Below are 21,442 nucleotides of genomic sequence, written 5' to 3'. Positions count from 1 at the left end.
CATGAAATGGCTAATATCCAACTTTAAAAAAAAAACTTCTGCTGGGCACAGTGGCTCACGCCTATAATCCCAGCACTTTAGGAAGCCGAGGCGGGCAGATCCCCTGAGACCAGGAGTTCAAGACCAGCCTGACCAACATGGAGAAACCCCGTCTCTACTAAAAATGCAAAATTAGCTGGGTGTGGTGGCACATGCCTGTAATCCCAGCTACTCGGGAGGCTGAGGCATAAGAATTGCTTGAACCTGGGAGGCGGAGGTTTCAGTGAGCCGAGATCGTGCCATGGTACTCCAGCCTGGGCAATAAGAGTGAAACTTCATCTCAAAAAATTAAAAATTAAAATAAATAAATAAATAAATAAACTTTTTTTTAGTGATTTTAGTTTTATAGAAAATTGAGCAGAAAGTACAGAGTTCCCATATAACCTCTCATTCCTTTCCAATTTCCCCTACTCTGAATATCTTGTATTAGTACATTTGTTGGAACTAATGAAAAAATATTCATATATTATTATTAACTGAAGTCCATATTTTACATTAGGGTTCACTCTTATGTTTTACATTCTGTGGGTTTTGACAAAGGTATAATGACATGTATCCACCATTGGATTATCATAAAGAACAGTTTCACTGCCTTAAAAATCCACTGTGCTCCACCTATTCATCTCTCCCCGCCTCGCCTGGCAACCACTGATCTATTTACTGTTTCCATAGTTTTGCCTTTTCCAAAACATCATATAGTCAGAATCCTATAGTGTAGCCTCTTCAGATTGGCTTCTTTCATTTAGCAATATGCATTTATGGTTCCTCCATATATTTTTGTGGTTTGATAGATCATTTCTTTTTATTGCTGAATAATACTCCATTACATGGTATACCAAAGTCTGTTTATCCATTCACCTACTTATGGATGCCTTGGCTGCTTCCAAGTTTTGGCAGCTATGAATAACGCTGCTAGAAATATTCATGTGCAGTTTTTTGATTAGATGTACATTTTAAACTTACTTGGGTAAATACTAAGGAGTAAGACTGCTGGACCACATGGTAAGAGTTTTGTAAGAAACTGTCAAACTGTCTTTAGTTTTGTAAAAAACTGTCTAACTATCTTCCAAAATGGTTCTACCATTTTAGATTTCCATCAGCAATGAATTAAAGTTTCTGCTGCTCCACATCCCTGCCAGAATTTGGTGGTGTCAGTGTTTTAGATTTCAGCCATTCTAATAGGAGTGGCAGGGTATCTTGTTTTAATGCGCAATTTCCCTAATGACATGATGTTGAGCATATATTCATATGCTTGTTGTCATCTATCTATCTTCCTTGGTGAGGTGTCTGTTCAGATATTTTGCCCATTTATTAACTGGGTTGTATATTTTCTTATTGCTGAGTTTTAAAAGTTCTTTGTATATTTTGGATACCGGTCCTTCATCAGATAATGAATTTTGTAAAGTCTCCCACTCTGCTGCATGTCTTTTCATTCTCCTAACAGCGTCTTACACAGAGCAGAAGTTTATAATTTAAACAAAGTTCAACATACTGATTTTTTTTTTTCAAGGATCATGTTTTGGTATTGTACCTAAGAAGTCACTACCAAACCAAAAATTTTTCTCATGTTATCTTAGATTTTCTCCTATGTTATCCTCTAGAAGTTCCAGTTCGCATGTTACATTTAGGTCTATGATCCATTAAAGTTTATTTTTGTGAAAGTTATCAGGTCTGTGTCTAGATTAACTTTTTTGCATGTGGATGTCCAGTTGTCCTATACCATTTGTTGAAAAGGCTATCTTTTCTCCACTGAATTGTCTTTGTCCCTTTGCCAAAGATCAGCTGACTTTATCTGTGTGGGTTGATTTCTAGGCTCTCTGTCCAGTTCTACTGTTCTATTTGTCCATTCTTTTGCCAATGACATGCTGTCTTGATTAATGTAGCTTTACAGTAAGTCTTGAAAACGGGTAGTTTCAGTCCTCTTTTTTCTTCTTCAATACTGTGTTGGCTGTTCTAGGTCTTTTGCCTTTTCATATAAACTTTAGTTTGTTAGTATCCACAAAATAACTGGCTGGGTTTTGATTGGGACTGCACTGAATCGATATATGAACTTGGGAAGAACTGACATCTCAATATTTAGTCTCCCTGTCCATTTACATGGAATATCTCTCAGTTTACTTAGATCTTTGATTTCTTTCATGAGTGCTATAATTCTTCTCATATAGACCTTCTACAACAAACTTTGTTAGAACTACACGTATTTCATTTTATTAGTGTTAATATGAATGGTATTATGTTTTTGTTTTTGTTTTTGTTTTTTGAGACGGAGTCTTGCTCTGTCCCCCAGGCTGGAGTGCAGTGGCGTGATCTTGGCTCACTGCAACCTCTGCCTCCTGGGTTCAAGCGATTCTCCTGCCTCAGCCTCCTGAGTAGCTGAGATTACAGGGACCTGCCACCATCCCCGGCTAATCTTTGTATTTTTAGTAGAGACGGGGTTTCACCATATTGGTCAGGCTGGTCTTGAACTCCTGACATCAGGTGATCTGCCCGCCTCGGCCTCCCAAAATGCTGGGATTACGGGTGTGAGCCACTGCGCCCGGCGGTATTGTGTTTTAATTTCAAATTCCAGTTGTTCACTGCTGGGATATAAAAAAGCAATTGACTTTGTATATTAACTTTGTATTCTATACCTTGTCATAATCACTTATTAGTTCTAGGAGCTCTTTTTGTTGGTTCATGTTATCTGCAAACAAAGATATTCATCTTTTTTTTTTTTAATATAGATGGGATCTCACTACATTGCCCAAGCTGGTCTCGAACTCCTGGACTCAAGCAATCTTCCTGCCTTGGCCTCTGAAAGTGCTGGGATTATAGGTGTGCGCCACTATGCCTATCCTTCAACTGTTTTTGACCTATAAAAACAGTAATTTCAGCCTGGGTGCAGTGGCTCACACCTGTAATCCCAGCACTTTGGGAGGCCAAGGCAGGTGGATCACCTGAGGTCAGGAGTTCGAGACCAGACTGGTCAACATGGCAAAACCCCGTCTCTAGTAAAAATGCAAAAATTAGCCAGGTGTGGTGGTGCATGCCTATAATCCCAGCTACTTGGGAGGCTAAGGCATGAGAATTGCTTGAACCTGGGAGGCAGAGGTTGCAGTGAGCCAAGATCATGCCAAGGCACTCCAGCCTGGGCAACAGAGTGAGACTGTCTCAAAACAAAACAAAAAACAAAACAAAACCTAGTAATTTCACATGGCTCAACCTAACAGAAAACAAAGTCCTCTCCTCCCACCCATTTTCTGGAACACCAACAGTCAAGCTTGTATTCTCCAAACAGACTAGAAAATTCTTTTCTAGAGAAGCCAAATAACCCCTGAAAAAGAAGACTGACAGCTATAGCCATTTGGAGAAACCCAAATAAACAGTAGGCTTGCTACTTGATCATCCTGTGATTAATGGGCTCTCACTATCAACAATTTACTTACAGCACAGAGTCCTAATCAACTTTTTTATTGTTCCACGTAACATAAGTGGACAACCAGAATAACCAGACATTCGAGGGAAGCTTCCAATATGAAAAAGCTTAAGGCAAAAAGAAAAGAGGAGGCATCTGGAAGAAACAGATAATAAAGTAAACAAAAGAAAACTTCACAAAACCTCTCAGAGTCATAAAAGAAGACACTGCATCTATGAAATAAGAATAGGGCCAGGCATGGTGGCTCATGCCTGTAATCCCAGCACTCTGGGAGGCCAAAGCGGGTGGATCACCTGAGGTCAGGAGTTTGAAACCAGCCTGGCCAACATGGTGAAACTCCGTCTCTACTAAAAATACAAAAATTAGCCAGGCATGGTGGTGGTGGGCACCTGTAATCCCAGCTGCTTGGGAGGCTGAGGCAGGAGAATCACTCGAACCCAGGAGGCAAAGGATGCAGTGAGCTGAGATTGCACCACTGCACTCCAGCCTGGGTGACAGAGCAAGACTCTGTCTTAAAAAAAAAAAAAAAAAAAAAAGTGAGAAAGATGAAACAAAAAAAAATTTTTTTAATTAAAGAATTATAGAACCTTTCTCAGAATTGAAGGATGAATATCTAGAAAGGTACAAGAGGGGCTGGGCGCAGTGGCTCACGCCTCTAATCCCAGCACTTTGGGAGGCTGAGGAGGGTGGATCACCTGAGGTCAGCAGTTCAAGACCAGCCTGAAACCCTGTCTCTACTAAAAATACAAAAATTAGCTGGGCGTGGTGGCAGATGCCTGTAATCCCAGCTACTCGGGAGGCTGAGGCTGGAGAATCACTTGAACCTGAGAGGTGGAGGTTGCAGCGAGCTGAGGTTGCACCACTGCACTCTAGCCTGGGTGAGAAGAGTGAGACTCCTTCCCCCCAACCACCCCAAAAGAAAGAAAGAAAGAAATGCACAAGAGGGAAGAAGAAAAGAAAAAGAAAATGCATCAAGCACATCATTATAAACTATTAGAAGAGAAGAATAAAGAGAAGATCCAAAAAGCTTTTGGAAATAGAAATAAGAAGTCCAATGCTATCCTGATTCCTGATCTTCTGTCTCTAATACAAAGCAACACTGGAAGCTAGAAGACAATAGATAATGCCTTCAAAATACTCAGGGAAAATAGTTTCCAACTTAAATCTTGACATCCAGTCAATTATTAATAAGAGAAGACAGCAGAATAAAGGTATTTTCAAAACTACAGCATCTCAAAACATTCCCTCACACAAACCTTTTCTCAGTTACTGAAAAATGTAGCCATCAAAATGAGAAAATAAATCATGAAAGTGGAAAATATGGAATTTAAAAGACAGGAGATACATAATAAAGAAAGAGGAAAAAAGGAAAAGGAAATTATGATGGTAGTAAAAACACATTAGAGAACCACTTTGACACAGCCATGGAAAGCATTTGGTCTTGAATGAAAAGAAGAAGGTGGTTCCAGGAAAGGGTATTCCGAAAAAAAAAAAAAAGACCTGAGTTAACAGGTTTTTAGATTGGTTTGGCCATGTGGAAATTAGACTGAAATGGAATAGAATAATTATCAATCAATAAGATGAAAATGAAGCAAATGAAAAAATAACACAATTACTTAGGGGAAAAAAAGGCTGTAGAAGGAAAAAATAGTATGCTACTTGGCTTGGTAATGAATAATATTTAAAAGCACTAAATATTCACTGTACTCCAGCCTGGGTGAGAAAAAGTGGGAGGACAGGAGTAGAACGTGTGTGGTATGATGGAGCTAAGGGTTCATTTACTATGATATGCAAGTTAATAGATTCGAAAAGGAAACAAAAGTTAAGAAATGGCTTTATAAGATTATTTAAAGAGGTAAGTTCTAACATTTTTGAAAGAAGAAAGGCTTATGTTTAAAAGCTAGTATATGAAAGATAACATCATATTTAGAAATTCATGGAAATTTCTGTAATCTCAGCTACTTGGGAGGCTGAGACAGGAGGATTGCTTAAGCCTAAGGCCACGCTGGAGAACACAGCGAGACTCTGTCTCAATTAAAAAAAAAAAAAAGAAAGAAAGAAATTCATGGAAATTTTAGTAGACAGAGAAGAGCTTTTTACAACTGGAGAACAATCACATTCTTCTATCAATCTCAAAGAATCACATTTAAGCAGCAAGAGAACAAAATAAGAAATATAAAAGCTCAAAATAACAGACAAGCTGCACAGGATATGGAAGAGATCTATGAAATAAGGACAGAAGAATATACACTTTCTTTGTAAAATATTTGAGAAAAATATTTAGACAGATCACTGTGACATACTTTAAAATGTAGTCTTGCTTTTGGGTGAGAGGGCATGTTCTGTTTTCTGCTATATAGTTTGAGTTTTTTTTTCAAAGATTAATATTTGAAACTTTCAAAAATTATGTTTAATGTTAAGATATAATTAAAAACATGGTCCTATGGGATTGAAGGAAGATGGCGAAGTTTTTCAATATCTCCTTCCAGGGCTATGGCTTCATGAATGAGCAAGATTTAAAGCACTTGTTTTAAGTAATTCTGAGAACAATCTATCTCAAGTGAGTATCTTTAGTATTATCTCCTTAAAACCAGTTTTAGATGACTAATTATGATTCTGTGTTTCTACAATGAAATAAAAATTCCAGTATACTCAAGAATGCCTGCCACTCACCTTCTTGATATAACCTAACAATGTCTCTGTTGTGGTCTATGCAAGCTTCCTACTATGGAATTAGGAATAAAGCTGATTTTTTTACACAATGGAGGCATGTTATGGGATAAGTCTTATCCATTCATAGGCTTAACATGATTCATTTTGTGAGTCTGTTGTGAAAAGCTGAGATAGGACAACAATATTCCCTTTCTTTTTTTTTTTTTTTTTTTTTTTTTGTATTTTTAGTACAGACGGGGTTTCACTGTGCTAGCCAGGATGGTCTCGATCTCCTGACCTTGTGATCCGCCCGCCTTGGCCTCCCAAAGTGCTGGGATTACAGGCGTGAGCCACCACGCCCGGCCAACAATATTCCCTTTCTTGGAAATCTGAACTACAAGGAAAAAAGTTCCATTTGGCAGGTGTGGTGATGTATAGACAAGTTTGTACCAGGATATAAACCTTGAGACCTGGCTCTACCACAGATCCTGCTCTTCCTTAGGTCTCAATTTGCTAAGTTTACTAAGGTTTCTACCCCTCCTGAGGTCAGGTTATTCAACTTTATTTGAAATAACTTGCAACTGGCATTTTTACATTATTACAGCTTCTTAATTGCACATTATGCTACTACCATGAAAATATGCCTAAATTCAAATTCATATGTTACTTATTATTTTAGATATGTTCTCTATAGGCCTGGGTAAAGCAAAAGCTGAATGACTTTTCTTGCATAGCCTAAATATTTCCTTGGTATTACCTTCACAATTTTAGATATATTTTTCTACCGTAAAAAGCATGTCCCTTAATAAATAAATGTAAGAATTAGGTAGCAGCTATAGCACTAAACAGGCAGCTCTAATCTTAGAAAGGTATTTCCTAGGTCTACCACTTAACTAAAATCTTCAGCAAGTCATTTTAGTTCTTAGGACTAGTTTCTTTATCAATGAATGGATCAGAAGACTGCTAAGATCCTTTTCAGGTCTATAATTATGTAAATCCTCTTTGAGCAAGCTTTTTTTTCAATATTTAGTTTACAGCATTTACTAATCTTATATAATTCCAGCAAAATGTTAGCTCAATACATAAGCTATGTTTCCCAAAGTGTGACCTGAGGTGGTACACGACATAAATCCAGTTCACATAATGACAAATGCTTTCTATTTTAATAATTATCTAATTATTTTACTGGGTATTAGCAAAAACCTAACTAGCATATCAAATCAGTGATTTTATGTACTTAGAATGAGTAGTAAGTAAAATAGACTTGAAAAATATTCATTAAGTTCTAGTACAGTTGGTACTCACTTACAAGTGATAAACACCATAAAGGCAGTATGTGAATGATTCAGACTATGGAAAAATTGATACAGCCATAAAACCTTTGCACATTTATTTAATAATGCACCCACCACAATGTGTCACACAGCTTATTTCCACTAGATGTTGTAGGTAGGTCCATAAGATTTTAATGTTAATAGTGAAATAACTGTGACCCAGAAGTGAGTCTTCAGATTTATTCTTTGCAATATTATTGGAACAGCACTAAATACACCATTTGTGAATTGGAAAAATTCAAAACGGTGCTAAGTATGGAAAGCCAAATATTTATTATCAACTGCAAGACTGCCTATCTTCCTTAACAAGTCATAAAATATGGGATGGAAGATTAGGCTTTTACCCATCATTTAATGGCTCTATCTACTTTGATGACTTAATATCCTTAAAAGTAATTCTTTTAAAAATTGTTCTTCAGGACAGGCACAGTGGCCTCTGCCTGTAATCCCAGCACTCTGGGAAGCCAAGGTGGGCAGATCACCTGAGGCCAGGAGTTTGAGACCAGCCTGGCCAACATAGTAAAACCCTATCTCTACTAAAAAACACAAAAATTAGCCAGGTGTGGTGGTGCATGCCAGTAGTCCCAGCTACTCAGGAGGATGAGGCATGAGAATCACTTGAGCCCCAAAGGCAGAGGTTGCAGTGAGCCGAGATCACGCCACTGCACTCCAGCCTGGGTAACAGGGGCAAAACTCCATCTCAAAAAAAAAAAAAAAAAAAAAAAGAATTATTCTACCTGAATTCCTCTTTTCTCCAGTACAATTTCTCTCTTTTTAAAAATAATTTAAAAAAAAACTTTCCCATAAAGTACTTGTTTATTATCAGTGTCATGTTGGTATTTAGCCTTCGATGGAGTTTACCACACTCTTTGAGCTGCATTTCCAAGCAATCCAATTCTGGGAAAACTCATTGTGTCAGGGGCCACTACCTGCCTGATTTCCTTCTCTTAATTTTATTTATTTATTTGTATTTATTTATCTTTTTAAATTTTTATTAATTTTTTTGAGACGGAGTCTCGCTCTGTCACCAGGCTGGAGTGCAGTGGCACGATCTCGGCTCACTGCAACCTCTGCCTTCCGGGTTCAAGCGATTCTCCTGCCTCAGCCTCCCGAGTAGCTGGGGTTACACGCCACCAAGCCCAGCTAATTTTTGTAATTTTAGTAAAGACAGGGTTTCACCATATTGGCCAGGATGGTCTCGAACTCTTGACCTCGTGATCTGCCCGCCTCAGCCTCCCAAAGTCCTGAGATTACAGGCGTGAACCACTGCACCCGGCCTATTTTGTTTTTGAGACAGCATCTCGCTCTGTCACCCAGGGTGGAGTGCAGTGGTGCCATCTCGGCTCACTGCAACCTCTGCCTCCTGGTTCAAGCAATTCTCCTGCCTCAGCCTCCCCAATAGCTGGAACTACAAGTGTGCACCACCACACTAGGCTAATTTTTGTACCTTCTCTTAATTTTAAATCTCTCTCACCTTGGTATCAAAATTTGGCCAGATGTAGTGGCTCACACTTGTAATCCTAACACTTTGGGAGGCCAAAATGGGTGGATAACTTGACGTCAGGTATGAAAGACCAGCCTGGCCAATATAGCAAAACTCCATCTCTACTAAAATTACAAAAATTAGCTGGGCGTAGTAGCACATGCCTGTAATCCCAGCTACTTGGGAGGCTGAGGCAGGAGAATCGCTTGAATTCCGGGAGGCAGAGGCTGCAGTGAGCCAAGATCATGCGACTGCACTCCAGCCTGGGCAACACAATGAGTGAGACTCCGTCTCCAAAACAAAACAAAATTATACCATACTACCCACTTTTCCTAAAAATATAAACGGATTGGAAATTAGGAACTCATATCCATTTTCCTATTCTATAATAACTTCTCAACACCAATTGTTAACGTTTTATCTTTTTTAAAACATTAAATCTACTATTACCTTTTATGAATTAATTATTCTAGTATAGCTCAAATATTTCTTTACTACTACTACTATGGATTCAGTAACAGATGGTATTATAGAAAAATGATAATATAAAGTTCTTACCTCAGGCCTCAGAGAAGGAAGAATAACAATTTCTTGCAATGCTTGTTTTGCCAAGTCTTGACCAGCTATATCATCAAATTTAACAGCTGTTCCACTAAGAAACAAGACCTCAGTTAGTTCTACAATACAAACAGGGCCCAGTTATTACAAGATGAAGCCTAAGCCCTATGACATATAGTTATTTTTATGTTAACTGTTAAAACTATAGTTAAATCAGTAAAGCAATGGTTTTCTACATTTATAATTGAAAACTATCATAAAAATAAAGTATGTAAACCAGACAAGGTATTTATTATCTATTTCACTCCTGACATGTTTTATAAGTAAAATTAAAACATAAAAACTATAAAATAAAACATTTAGATGGCAAAACTTACTTGTCCACAATTTCATTCATTATAAGGTTAGCAAGGTTGCTGTCCACATTCCTAAAATTCTTCAAGTCTTTTTTCTTACGAGTAGCAGTTGTAGGGGTAGAAGGTTTATTTGTCCTATTTGTTTTCGGAGTACCCTTAAAGGACACAAAATTTTAATGTGAAAATACAACCTAACATTTACACTTTTCATAAATAAGTTACCCTTAAAGTTCACAGAATTCAAGCTTTAAAAACAGGAAAAAGGGTATAAAAATCCAGAAAATGTGTATTTACCTGAAGGTAAAACTGTATTCACTACAGAACTGTATTTGACATTAAGTCAGTTATAGAGGATTTCATCCAGAGATTTAGTTTTTACAAAATAAAAACAAATTTTAACCCTTGTTAGAATCATGACAAAACTCTAGGTATGTTACTGCTATAAAACATTTACACAGATTGAAATAATTTTAAAAATAAATTTAAAATGAAATATACAGCATTATATAAAACAGACTGGGTAAGCAAAACTTGGTATTAAATGTCTAATGAGGTCCAAAAAGTTTTATAGCAAGTTGCCCTGTGGATTTAAAAAAAATTAACTTTGATTGGGCACGGTGGCTCATGCCTGTAATCCCAGTACTCTGGGAGGCTGAGGCAGGCGGATCACCTGAGGTCGGGAGTTCGAGACCAGCCTGACCAACATGGAGAAACCCCGTCTCTACTAAAAATACAAAATTAGCTGGACGTGGTGGTGCATGCCTGTAATCCCAGCTACTTGGGAGGCTGAGACAGGAGAATCGCTTGAACCTGGGAGATGGAGGTTGCAATGAGCCGAGGTCGCGCCATTGCACTCCAGCCTGGGCAATAAGAGTCTCAAAAAAAAAAAAAAAAAAAAAATTAACTTTATGGAAACTTATCCATTCTCTAAAGTATTACAAAGTACTTATAATCAACTTAAGCAAGCATAGTATCTTAAAAATTTTTCTATTTGCAAAAAGACAGCAATTAAAGTTACTGTCCCAGAATACCTTATGAGTGGTAGGAGCAGGACCAGGTCCCTGTTTCACTCCAGAAACCATGGATAAACCACTGTAACTAGGTGCTCTATGGTGGCCTGAAAGGCCTGCAGATCCGGTTTTCATAACTGTTTTTGAACGAGGCAGTGAATTACTGGTGTGTGTTAAGGGGTCTTTTCTTTTTGGAACAGCTCCACTTTCTGACAAGGAAAAAGTAAAACCATTGTGATTAGAAAACTGTAGCTGAACATAAAGACAAGCAAACATTTGTAAGACCAAGGTAATAATGTATTTTTTTAATTCAAAAATATTTCAAAATAAGATTTCAATGAGAACATATACCAGGGTCTTCATAGGGGTGGTCACTAGGTAGATAGGAATATGGTTATTAGGTTTTTTTTCCCCCTAATGTATATTCTAATTTTCTCTCTCTTTTTGAAACCTGTGGCCTGGGCTGGATGGCAGTGGCATGATCACAGCTCACTGCGGCCTTAATCTTCCTGGGCTCGAGTGATCCATCCTCCCACCTCAAATTCCCAAGTAGCTGGGACAACAGTTGTGCATCACCAGATCGGACTAATTAAAAAATTTTTTTGTAGAAACAGGGTCTCACGATGTTGCCTAGGCTGGTCTCGAACTCCTGGGCTCAAGCAATCCTCCCACCTTGGCCTCCCAAAGTGCTGGGATTACAGGAGTGAGCCACTGTGCCTGTCCCTATTCTAATTTCTTACAGTATTACAGTATTTGTGCCTGTAATCCCAGCTACTTGGGAGGCTGAGGCAGGAGAATTGCTTGAACCAGGGAGTCAGAGGTTGCAGTAAGCCGAGATCGTGCTACTGCATTCCAGCCTGGCGACAGAGAGAGACTCCATCTCAAATAAAAAACAAACAAAAAATAGTACTTGTAAGAAGAAACTACTTCATTTTGGGGAACAGAAAGACGATATAAAAAGGTTATGAAGCACCAGGTGCGGTGGCTCATGCCTGTAATCCCAGCACTTTGGGAGACCGAGGTGGGGGGATCACCTGAGGTCAGTAGTTCAAGACCAGGCTGGCCAACATGGTGAAACCTCATCTCTGCTAAAAACACAAAAAGTCAGCCAGACGTGGTGGTGGGTGCCTGTAATCCCAGCTACTTCGGAGGCTGGGGCAGGAGAATCACTTGAACTTGGGAGGCGGAGGTTGCAATAAGCTGAGATTGCACCACTGCACTCCAGCCTGGGTGACAGAGTGAAACTCCGTCTCAAAAAAATAAATAAATAAACAAAAAAAATAAAAAAAAACTTATGAAGCAAATAAAGCTCTCAAATAAGAAACAAAATATAGCAAAGGCATTAGGGATAGAATGTACAGAGGAAAAAAAAGCAGCACTTGACTACTTTGATTCCAAACTATTATAACTATAAATACTACGAAAGTCTGTTCCCACCAAGAGGGTCTTAAAAACTAATCAATTTTAGGACAGGTGCGGTAGCTCACGCCTGTAATCCCAGCATTTTGGGAGGCTGAGGCGGGTGGATCATGAGGTCAGGAGTTTGAGAACAGCCTGGCCAACATGGTGAAACCCCATTTCTACTAAAGATACAAAAAATTAGCCTGGCGTGGTGGCACGTGCCTATAATCTCAGCTACTCGGGAGGCTGAAGCAGGAGAATTGCTTAAACCTGGAAGGCAGAGGTTGCAGTAAGCTGAGATAGCAACACTGCATTCCAGCCTGGGCGACAGGGAAAGACTCCATTTCAAAAAAAAAAAAAAAAAAAAAACTACATATACATATACACACATATACAAATACATATATAAATATATACATATAGTTTATATATACACATATAACTATATATACATATAGTTATTTTGATATAACTAAAAATAACAATACGTATATGTAACTATATACAGATAGCTTATACATATATAGTTATTTTTAGTTATATCAAAACTAAACCATAAATACTAGTTATATTAATATATGAAGAGTGACAGAAGGGAATTAAGTCTTCTTTGAGCATAAGGAGTCAATAAATATCAAAAACTGATAGAAAAAAAAGGAATCGTTATATAAGCATTGTATTTGAAAATATAGTAGAAAGTAAGAGAAAAAAATAGCAAAAAGAGTTAAAACATTGTATATGAAACCAAACTGGGGGTGAAAGGTTGCTACGTGAGAGGAAAGAAACAGAAGGGGAATATTCTTTTCTTTATAAGCCTTACGGTATTTAAAAATTAAGGCCAGGCGTGGCGGCTCACACCTGTAATCCCAGCACTTTGAGAGGCCGAGGCGGGTAGATCACCGGAGGTCAGGAGTTCAAGACCAGCCTGGCCAACATGGTGAAACCCCATCTTTACTAAAAATACCAAAATAATCTGATCATGGTGACACACACCTGTAATTCCAGCTACCAGGGAGGCTGAGACAGGAAAATCATTTAAACCCGAGAGGCAGAGGTTGCAGTGAGCTGAAATCGTGCCACTGCACTCCAGCCTGGGCAACAGAGCAACTCAGTCTCAAAAAACTAAATAAGAATTTATTGAGGTATAATCTGCAATGAATTACATCCATTTAAAGTATACCAACAGCCAGGCATGGTGGCTCAGGCCTGTAATGCCAGCACTGTGGGAGACCAAGGCAGGTGGATCGAGGTCAGGAGATCGAGACCATCCTGGCCAACATGGTGAAACTCAGTTTCTACTAAGAATACAAAAATTAGCTGGGTATGGTGGCGTGCGCCTGTAGTCCCAGCTACTCAGGAGGCTGAGGCAGGAGAATGGGTTGAACCCGGGAGGCAGAGGTTGCAGTAAGCCAAGATCACGCCACTGCACTCCACCCTGGGCAACAGAGTGCAACTCTGTCACACACACACACACACACACACACACAGGCTATACCAGTCAGGCACAGCAGCTCACACCTATAATCCCAACACTCTGGGAGTCTGAGGTGGGAGAAATGTTGAGCCCAGGAGTTTCAGACCAGACTGGCCAACACGGGGAAACCCCATCTCTACAAAAAATACAAAAATTAGCTGGCACAGTGGTGCCTACCTGTAGTCCCAGCTAATTTCAGCTGTACTCCAGTCAGGGAGACTGAGTCAGACTCTATCTCAAAAAAAATAAATAAATATATAAGTATACAATTTGATGAGTTTGTAAAGATGTATATAACGGTGACATAGCCATTAAAATCAAAGCACAAAATGTTTCCATCATAGAAAGTAAGAGAAAAAATAGCAAAAAGAGTTAAAACATTGTATATGAAACCAAACTAGGGGTGAAGGTTGCTACGTGAGAGTCATCAATTTAGTAATTTCCACAGAGCTGCGTTCAAAGTCACTGAATCTTTCATTTGCTATCTCTAATCTGCTGTTGAGGCTGCTGTCTGTAAATTTTTAATTTCAGTAACTATACTTTTCAACTTTAGAATATTATTTTTATTGTCTAGTTTATATCATCTACTTAGATTTCCTGTTTGATAACTGATGCCATATTTCCTTTCAATTCTTTAAACATATTATAATAGCTGCTTTGAAGTCTTTGTCTGCTAAATCCAGTATCTGGGCCCACTCACAGTTTCTACTGATTGCTTTTTTTTCTTGAGTAAGGGTTATACTTTACTTTTTCTTTGCCTGTCTAGTAATTTTGAGTAGAAAATTGGACAATGTATAATAGATAACACATTGTAGTAATAAGCAGACTTTGGTATGACTATTTCCCAAGAGAGGTGAAAGAATTCATCCAAGTAAAACATCACAGAATGTTCCAGAAGTGAGCGACAATAATAAACTATTAATAGGTCTGAGTGATCTACTTGGACTCACTGTGTATTAAACATCAATGCTGTGTAAATTAGCTATAAAGCCAATATGCCCTTCCAACCAGAAAACAGAAAAGAACAGATTATGGGTTGAGTATCTCTTATGCGAAATGCTTGGGACCAGAACTGCTTAGGGTTTTTACACTTTTTTGGATTTTGCAATGTTTACATTGTACTTACTGGTTCAGCATCCTTAACCCAAAAAACCAAAATGCAGAATACTCCAGTGAGTATTTCCTTTGAGCATCATGTCAGCACTCAAAAAGTTCTGGATTTTTGGCTAGGCACAGTGGCTCATGACTGTAACCCCAACACTTTGGGAGGCCAGGGCAGGTGGATCACTTGAGGTCAGGAGTTTCAGACCAGCTTGACCAACATGGTGAAACCTCATCTCTACTAAAAATACAAAAAATTAGTTGGTGTGGTGGCAGGTGCCTGTAGTCCCAGCTACTTGGGAGGCTGAAGTGGGAGAATCGCTTGAACCCACGGGGACGGGGTTGGGGGAGGCTGTGGAGGTTGCAGTGAGCCAAGATTGTGCCACTGCACTCCAGCCTGAGTGACAGAGGAAGACTTCATCTCAAAAAAAAAAAAAAAAAAAAAAAGAGTTCAATTTTAGAGCATTTCGGATTTCAGATTTCATATTAGGGATATTCAACTTGTACTAGGGATATGAAATAAGACAAAGTTCAATTTTTTGAAACAGGTCCCAGGAAGAGAACGTTGCTTTGGAGGGTGGGGTGATGAACGCAGCAGGAAAACATGATGCGGTCTAGCACGTGAAATGAAGTAAAAGAGAATCAAGATAACAAGGAAAGGAAAGACAGACCAACTCTTCAGGGCTGGACAATTTTTGCTATTTATCCTAGTAGAATTACTGGGATCTCAAATACATATTTTAGAAACTTAACTATTTATATGTGATGGACTCTTACATTTCTTTGGGTTTTTTTTTTGTTGTTGTTGTTGTTTGTTTGTTTTCAGTACGTGCCTTCTGAAAATGTCAGCCCTTCACAGCCATGCTAAAAGAAACAGGCAAAATACTTATATCGATACTTGAAACAGCATTTTAAATCAGACACAGGAAGGAATGGGAAGAGGAAAACTGCCACTGACTATACTGTAAGACCAAACCAACATGACAAGTCCTTAGGGGAGACGTGAAGCCACAAGGGAAAGAGTTGATGACCAACTGTTTCTTCTGTCCATAGAAATCCTTTTACTCTATCTCCTCTCCATTAAAACCTTAGAAGTTTTGTATTACATATGAATAAAGAAGGCAGGGTTCCAAGACGGCCAAACAGGAACAGCTCCAGTCTGCAGCTCCCAGTGTGAGCGACACAGAAGACGGGTCCAACTGAGGTACTGGGTTCATCTCACTGGGGATTGTCAGACAGTGGGTGCAGCCCATGGAGTGTGAGCTGAAGCAGGGCGGGGTATTGCCTCACCCAGGAAGCGCAAGGGGTCGGGGAATTCCCTCTCCTAGCCAAGGGAAGACGTGACAGACAGTACCTGGAAAATCGGGAGACTCTCACCCTAATACCGTGCTTTTCCAATGGTCTTAGCAAACGGCACACCAGGATATTATATCCTGCGCCTGGCTCGGAGGATCCCACGCCCACGGAGCCTAGCTCAATGCTAGCAAAGCAGTATGAAATCGAACTGCAAGGTGGCAGTGAGGCTGCGGGAGGGGCGTCCGCCACTGCTGAGGCTTGAGTGGGTAAACAAAGCAGCCAGGAAGCTCGAACTGGGTGGAGTCCACCACAGCTCAAGGAGACCTGCCTGCCTCTGTAAACTCCACCTCTGGGGACAGGGGATAGCTGAACAAAAGGCAGCAGAAACTTCTGCAGCCTTAAAGGTCCCTGTCTGACAGCTCTAAAGAGAGTAGCGGTTCTCCCAGCATGGAGTTTGAGATCGGAGAACGGACAGACTGCCCCCTCACATGGGTCCTTGACCCTGAGTAGCCTAACTGGGAGACACCTCCCCATACGGGCTGAGTGACACCTCATACAGCCAGGTGCCCCTGTGAGACAAAGGTTCCAGAGGAAGGATCACACAGCAACATTTGTTGTTCTGCAATATTTGCTATTCTGCAGCCTCCGCTGGTGATACCCAGGCAAACAGGGTCTGAAGCGGACCTCCAGCAAACTCCAACAGACCTGCAGTTGAGGGTCCTGAGTGTTAGAAGGAAAACTAACAAACAGAAAGGACATCCACACCAAAACCCCAACTGTAGGTCACCATCATCAAAGACCAAAGGTAGATAAAACCACAAAGATGGGGAGAAACCAGAGCAGAAAAGCTGAAAATTCTAAAATTCAGAGCACCTCTTCTCCTCCAAAGGAATGTAGCTCCAAGCCAGCAATGGAACAAAGCTGGACAGAGAAAGACTTTGACAAGTTGACAGAAGTAGGCCTCAGACGATCGGTAATAACAAACTTCTCCGAGCTAAAGGAGGATGTTCAAAACCATCGCAAAGAAGCTAAAAACCTTGCAAAAAGATTAGACAAATGGCTAACTAGAATAAACGGCATGGAGAAGACCTTAAATGGCCTGATGGAGCTGAAAACCATGGCACGAGAACTACGTGACGCATGCATAAGCTTCAGTAGCCAATTCGATCAAGTGGAAGAAAGGGTATCAGTGATTGAAGATCAAATGAATGAAATGAAGCAAGAAGAGAAGTTTAGAGAAAAAAGAGTAAAAGGAAACAAACAAAACCTCCAAGAAATACAGGACTATGTGAAAAGACCAAATCTATGTCTGACTGGTGTACCTGAAAATGACAGGGAGAATGGAACCAAGCTGGAAAACACTCTGCAGGATATTATCCAGGAGAACTTCCCCAACCTAGCAAGGCAGGCCAACATTCAAATTCAGGAAATACAGAGAACGCCATGAACATACTCCTCAAGAAGAGCAACTCCAAGACATATCAGATTCACCAAAGTTGAAATGTAGGAAAAAATGCTAAGGGCAGCCAGAGAGAAAGGGTTACCCACAAAGGGAAGCCCATCAGACTAACAGCTGATCTCTCAGCAGAAACTCTAAAAGCCAGAAGAGAGTGGGGGCCAATATTCAACATTCCTAAAGAAAAGAATTTTCAACCCAGAATTTCATATCCAGCCAAACTAAGCTTCATAAGTGAAGGAGAAGTAAAATCCTTTACAGACAAGCAAATGCTGACAGGTTTTGTCACCACCAGGCCTGCCTTACAAGAGCTCCTGAAGGAAGCACTAAACATGGAAAGGAACAACCGATACAAGCCACTGCAAAAACATGCCAAATTGTAAAGACCATCAAGGCTAGGAAGAAACTGCATCAACTAATGAGCAAAATAACCAGCTAACATCATAATGACAGGATCAAATTCACACATAACAATACTAACCTTAAATGTAAATGGGCTAAATGCTGCAATTAAAAGACACAGACTGGCAAATTGGATAAAGAGTCAAGACGCATCAGTGTGCTGTATTCAGAAGACCCATCTCAGGTGCAGAGACACACATAGGCTCAAAACAAAGGGATGGAGGAAGATCTACCAAGCAAATGGAAAACAAAAAAAGCAGGGGTTGCAATCCTAGTCTCTGATAAAACAGACTTTAAATCGACAAAGATCAAAAGAGACAAAGAAGGCCATTACATAATGCTAAAGGGATCAATTCAACAAGAAGAGGTAACTATCCTAAATATATATGCACCCAATACAGGAGCACCCAGATTCATAAAGCAAGTCCTTAGAGACCTACAAAGAGACTTAAACTCCCACACAATAATAATGGGAGACTTCAACACCCCACTGTCAATATTAGACAGATCAACGAGACAGATCCAGGAACTAAACTCAGCTCTGCACCAAGCAGACCTAATAGATACCTACAGAACTCTCCATCCCAAATCAACAGAATATACATTCTTCTCAGCACCACACCACACCTATTCCAAAATTGACCACAGAGTTGGAAGTAAAGCTCTCCCCAGCAAATGTAAAAGAACAGAAATTATAACAAACTGTCTCTCAGTGCAATCAAACTAGAACTCAGGATTAAGAAACTCACCCAAAACCGCTCAACTACATGGAAACTGAACAACCTGCTCCTGAATGACTACTGGGTATATAACGAAATGAAGGCAGAAATAAAGATGTTCTTTGAAACCAACGAGAACAAAGACACAACATACCAGAATCTCTGGGACACATTTAAAGCAGTGTGTAGGGAAATTTATAGCACTAAATGCCCACAAGAGAAAACAGGAAAGATCTAAAATTGACACCCTAACATCATCATTAAAAGAACTAGAGAAGCAAGAGCAAACACATTCAAAAGCTAGCAGAAATAACTAAGCAAAATAACTAAGATCAGAGCAGAACTGAAGGAGAGAGAGACACAAAAAACCTTTCAAAAAAATCAATGAATCCAGGAGCTGGTTTAAAAGATCAACAAAACTGATACACCGCTAGCAAGACTAATAAAGAAGAAAAGAGAGAAGAATCAAATAGACGCAATAAAAAATGATAAAGGGGATATCACCACTGATCCCACAGAAATGCAAACTACCATCAGAGAATACTATAAACACCTCTACACAAACTAGAAAATCTAGAAGAAATGGATAAATTCCTGGACACATACAGCCTCCCAAGACTAAACCACGAAGAAGCTGAATCCCTGAATAGATCGATAACAGGCTCTGAAACTGAGGCAATAATTAATAGCCTACTAACCAAAAAAAGTCCAGGACCAGATGGATTCACAGCTGAATTCTACCAGAGGTATAAAGAGGAGCTGGTACCATTCCTTCTGAAACTATTCCAATCAATAGAAAAAGAGGGAATCCTCCCTAACTCATTTTATGAGGCCAGCATCATCCTGATACCAAAGCCTGGCAGAGATACAACAAATAGAATTTTAGACCAATATCCCTGATGAACATCGACACAAAAATCCTCAATAAAATACTGGCAAACCGAATCCAGCAGCACATCAAAAAGCTTATCTACCATGATCAAGTTGGCTTCATTCCTGGGATGCAAGGCTGCTTCAAAATATGCAAATCAATAAACGCAATCCATCATATAAACAGAACCAAAGACAAAAACCACATGATTATATCAATAGATGCAGAAAAGGCCTTCAACAAAATTCAACAGCCCTTCATGCTAAAAACTCTCAATAAATTAGGTATTGATGGGATGTATCTCAAAATAATAAGAGCTATTTATGACAAACCCACAGCCAATATCATACTGAATGCGCAAAAACTGGGAGCATTCCCTCTGAAAACTGGCACAAGACAGGGATGCCCTCTCTCACCACTCCTATTCAACATAGTGTTGGAAGTTCTGGCCAGGGCAATCAGGCAGGAGAAAGAAATAAAGGGTATTCAATTAGGAAAAGAGGAAGTCAAATTGTCCCTGTTTGCAGATGACATGATTGTATATTTAGAAAATCCCATCGTCTCAGCCCAAAATCTCCTTAAGCTGATAAGCAACTTCAGCAAAGTCTCAGGATACAAAATCAATGTGCAAAAATCACAAGCATTCCTATACATCAATAACAGACGAACAGAGAGCCAAATCATGAGTGAACTGCCATTCACAATTGCTTCAAAGAGAATAAAATACCTAGGAATCCAACTTACAAGGGATGTGAAGGACCTCCTCAAGGAGAACTACAAACCACTGCTCAATGAAGTAAAAGAAGACACAGACAAATGGAAGAACATTCCATGCTCATGGGTAGGAAGAATCAATATCATGAAAACGGCCACGCTGCCCAAGGTAATTTACAGATTTAATGCCATCCCCATCAAGCTACAAACGACTTTCTTCACAGAACTGGAAAAAACTACTTTAAAGTTCATGTGGAACCAAAAAAGAGCCCACATTGCCAAGACAGTCCTAAGCCAAAAAGAACAAAGCTGGAGGCATCATCACGCTACCTGACTTCAAACTATACTATGAGGCTACAGTAATCAAAACAGCATGGTACTGATACCAAAACAGAGATATAGACCAATGGAACAGAACACAGCCCTCAGAAATAATACCACACATCTACAACCATCTGATCTTTGACAAACCTGACAAAAACAAGAAATGGGGAAAGGATTTCCTATTTAATAAATGGTGCTGGGAAAACTGGCTAGCCAAATGTAGAAAGCTGAAACTGGATCCCTTCCTTACACCTTATACAAAAATTAATTCAAGATGGATTAAAGACTTAAATGTTAGTTCTAAAACTATAAAAACCCTAGAAGAAAATCTAGGCAATACCATTCAGGACATAGACATGGGCAAGGACTTCATGCCTAAAACACCAAAAGCAATGGCAACAAAAGCCAAAATTGACAAATGGGATCTAATTAAACTAAAGAGCTTCTGCACAGCAAAAAAAAAAAAAAAAAAAAAACTACCATCAGAGTGAACAGGCAACCTACAAAATGGGAGAAAATTTTTGCAATCTACCCATCTGACAAAGGGGTAATATCCAGAATCTACAAATAACTTACACAAATTTACAAGAAAAAATCAAACAACCCCATCAAAAAGTGGGAGAAGGATATGAACAGACACTTTTCAAAAGAAGACATTTATGCAGCTAACAGACACATGAAAAAATGCTCATCATCATCAGAGAAATGCAAATCAAAACCACAGTGAGATACCATCTCACACCAGTTGGAATGGCGATCATTAAAAAGTCAGGAAACAACAGGTGCTGGAGAGGATGTGGAGAAATAGGAACACTTTTATACTGTTGATGGGAATGT

At 39.4% G+C, this 21,442-nt stretch overlaps 1 protein-coding gene across 6 annotated transcripts in view; it reads right to left on the bottom strand.

The window, feature by feature from the left end:
* Nucleotides 1-21,442, bottom strand: part of SPAST (spastin) — an 89,275-nt gene that overhangs the window by 33,968 nt on the left and 33,865 nt on the right. For all 6 annotated transcript variants that reach the window (XM_032172628.2, XM_032172630.2, XM_032172629.2 and 3 more), the window contains 3 exons: nt 10,869-11,056; nt 9,859-9,992; nt 9,482-9,575 (listed from right to left, as the gene is read on the bottom strand). In XM_032172628.2, the coding sequence (XP_032028519.1) occupies nt 9,482-9,575; nt 9,859-9,992; nt 10,869-11,056 (416 nt within the window). The remainder of the gene's footprint in view (nt 1-9,481; nt 9,576-9,858; nt 9,993-10,868; nt 11,057-21,442) is intronic.

The sequence above is a fragment of the Hylobates moloch genome, unplaced genomic scaffold, assembly GCF_009828535.3.
Source record: "Hylobates moloch isolate HMO894 unplaced genomic scaffold, HMol_V3 SCAFFOLD_13, whole genome shotgun sequence".
Classification (NCBI taxonomy): Eukaryota; Metazoa; Chordata; class Mammalia; order Primates; family Hylobatidae; genus Hylobates; species Hylobates moloch.
This window is presented reverse-complemented; position numbering and strand designations above follow the sequence as displayed.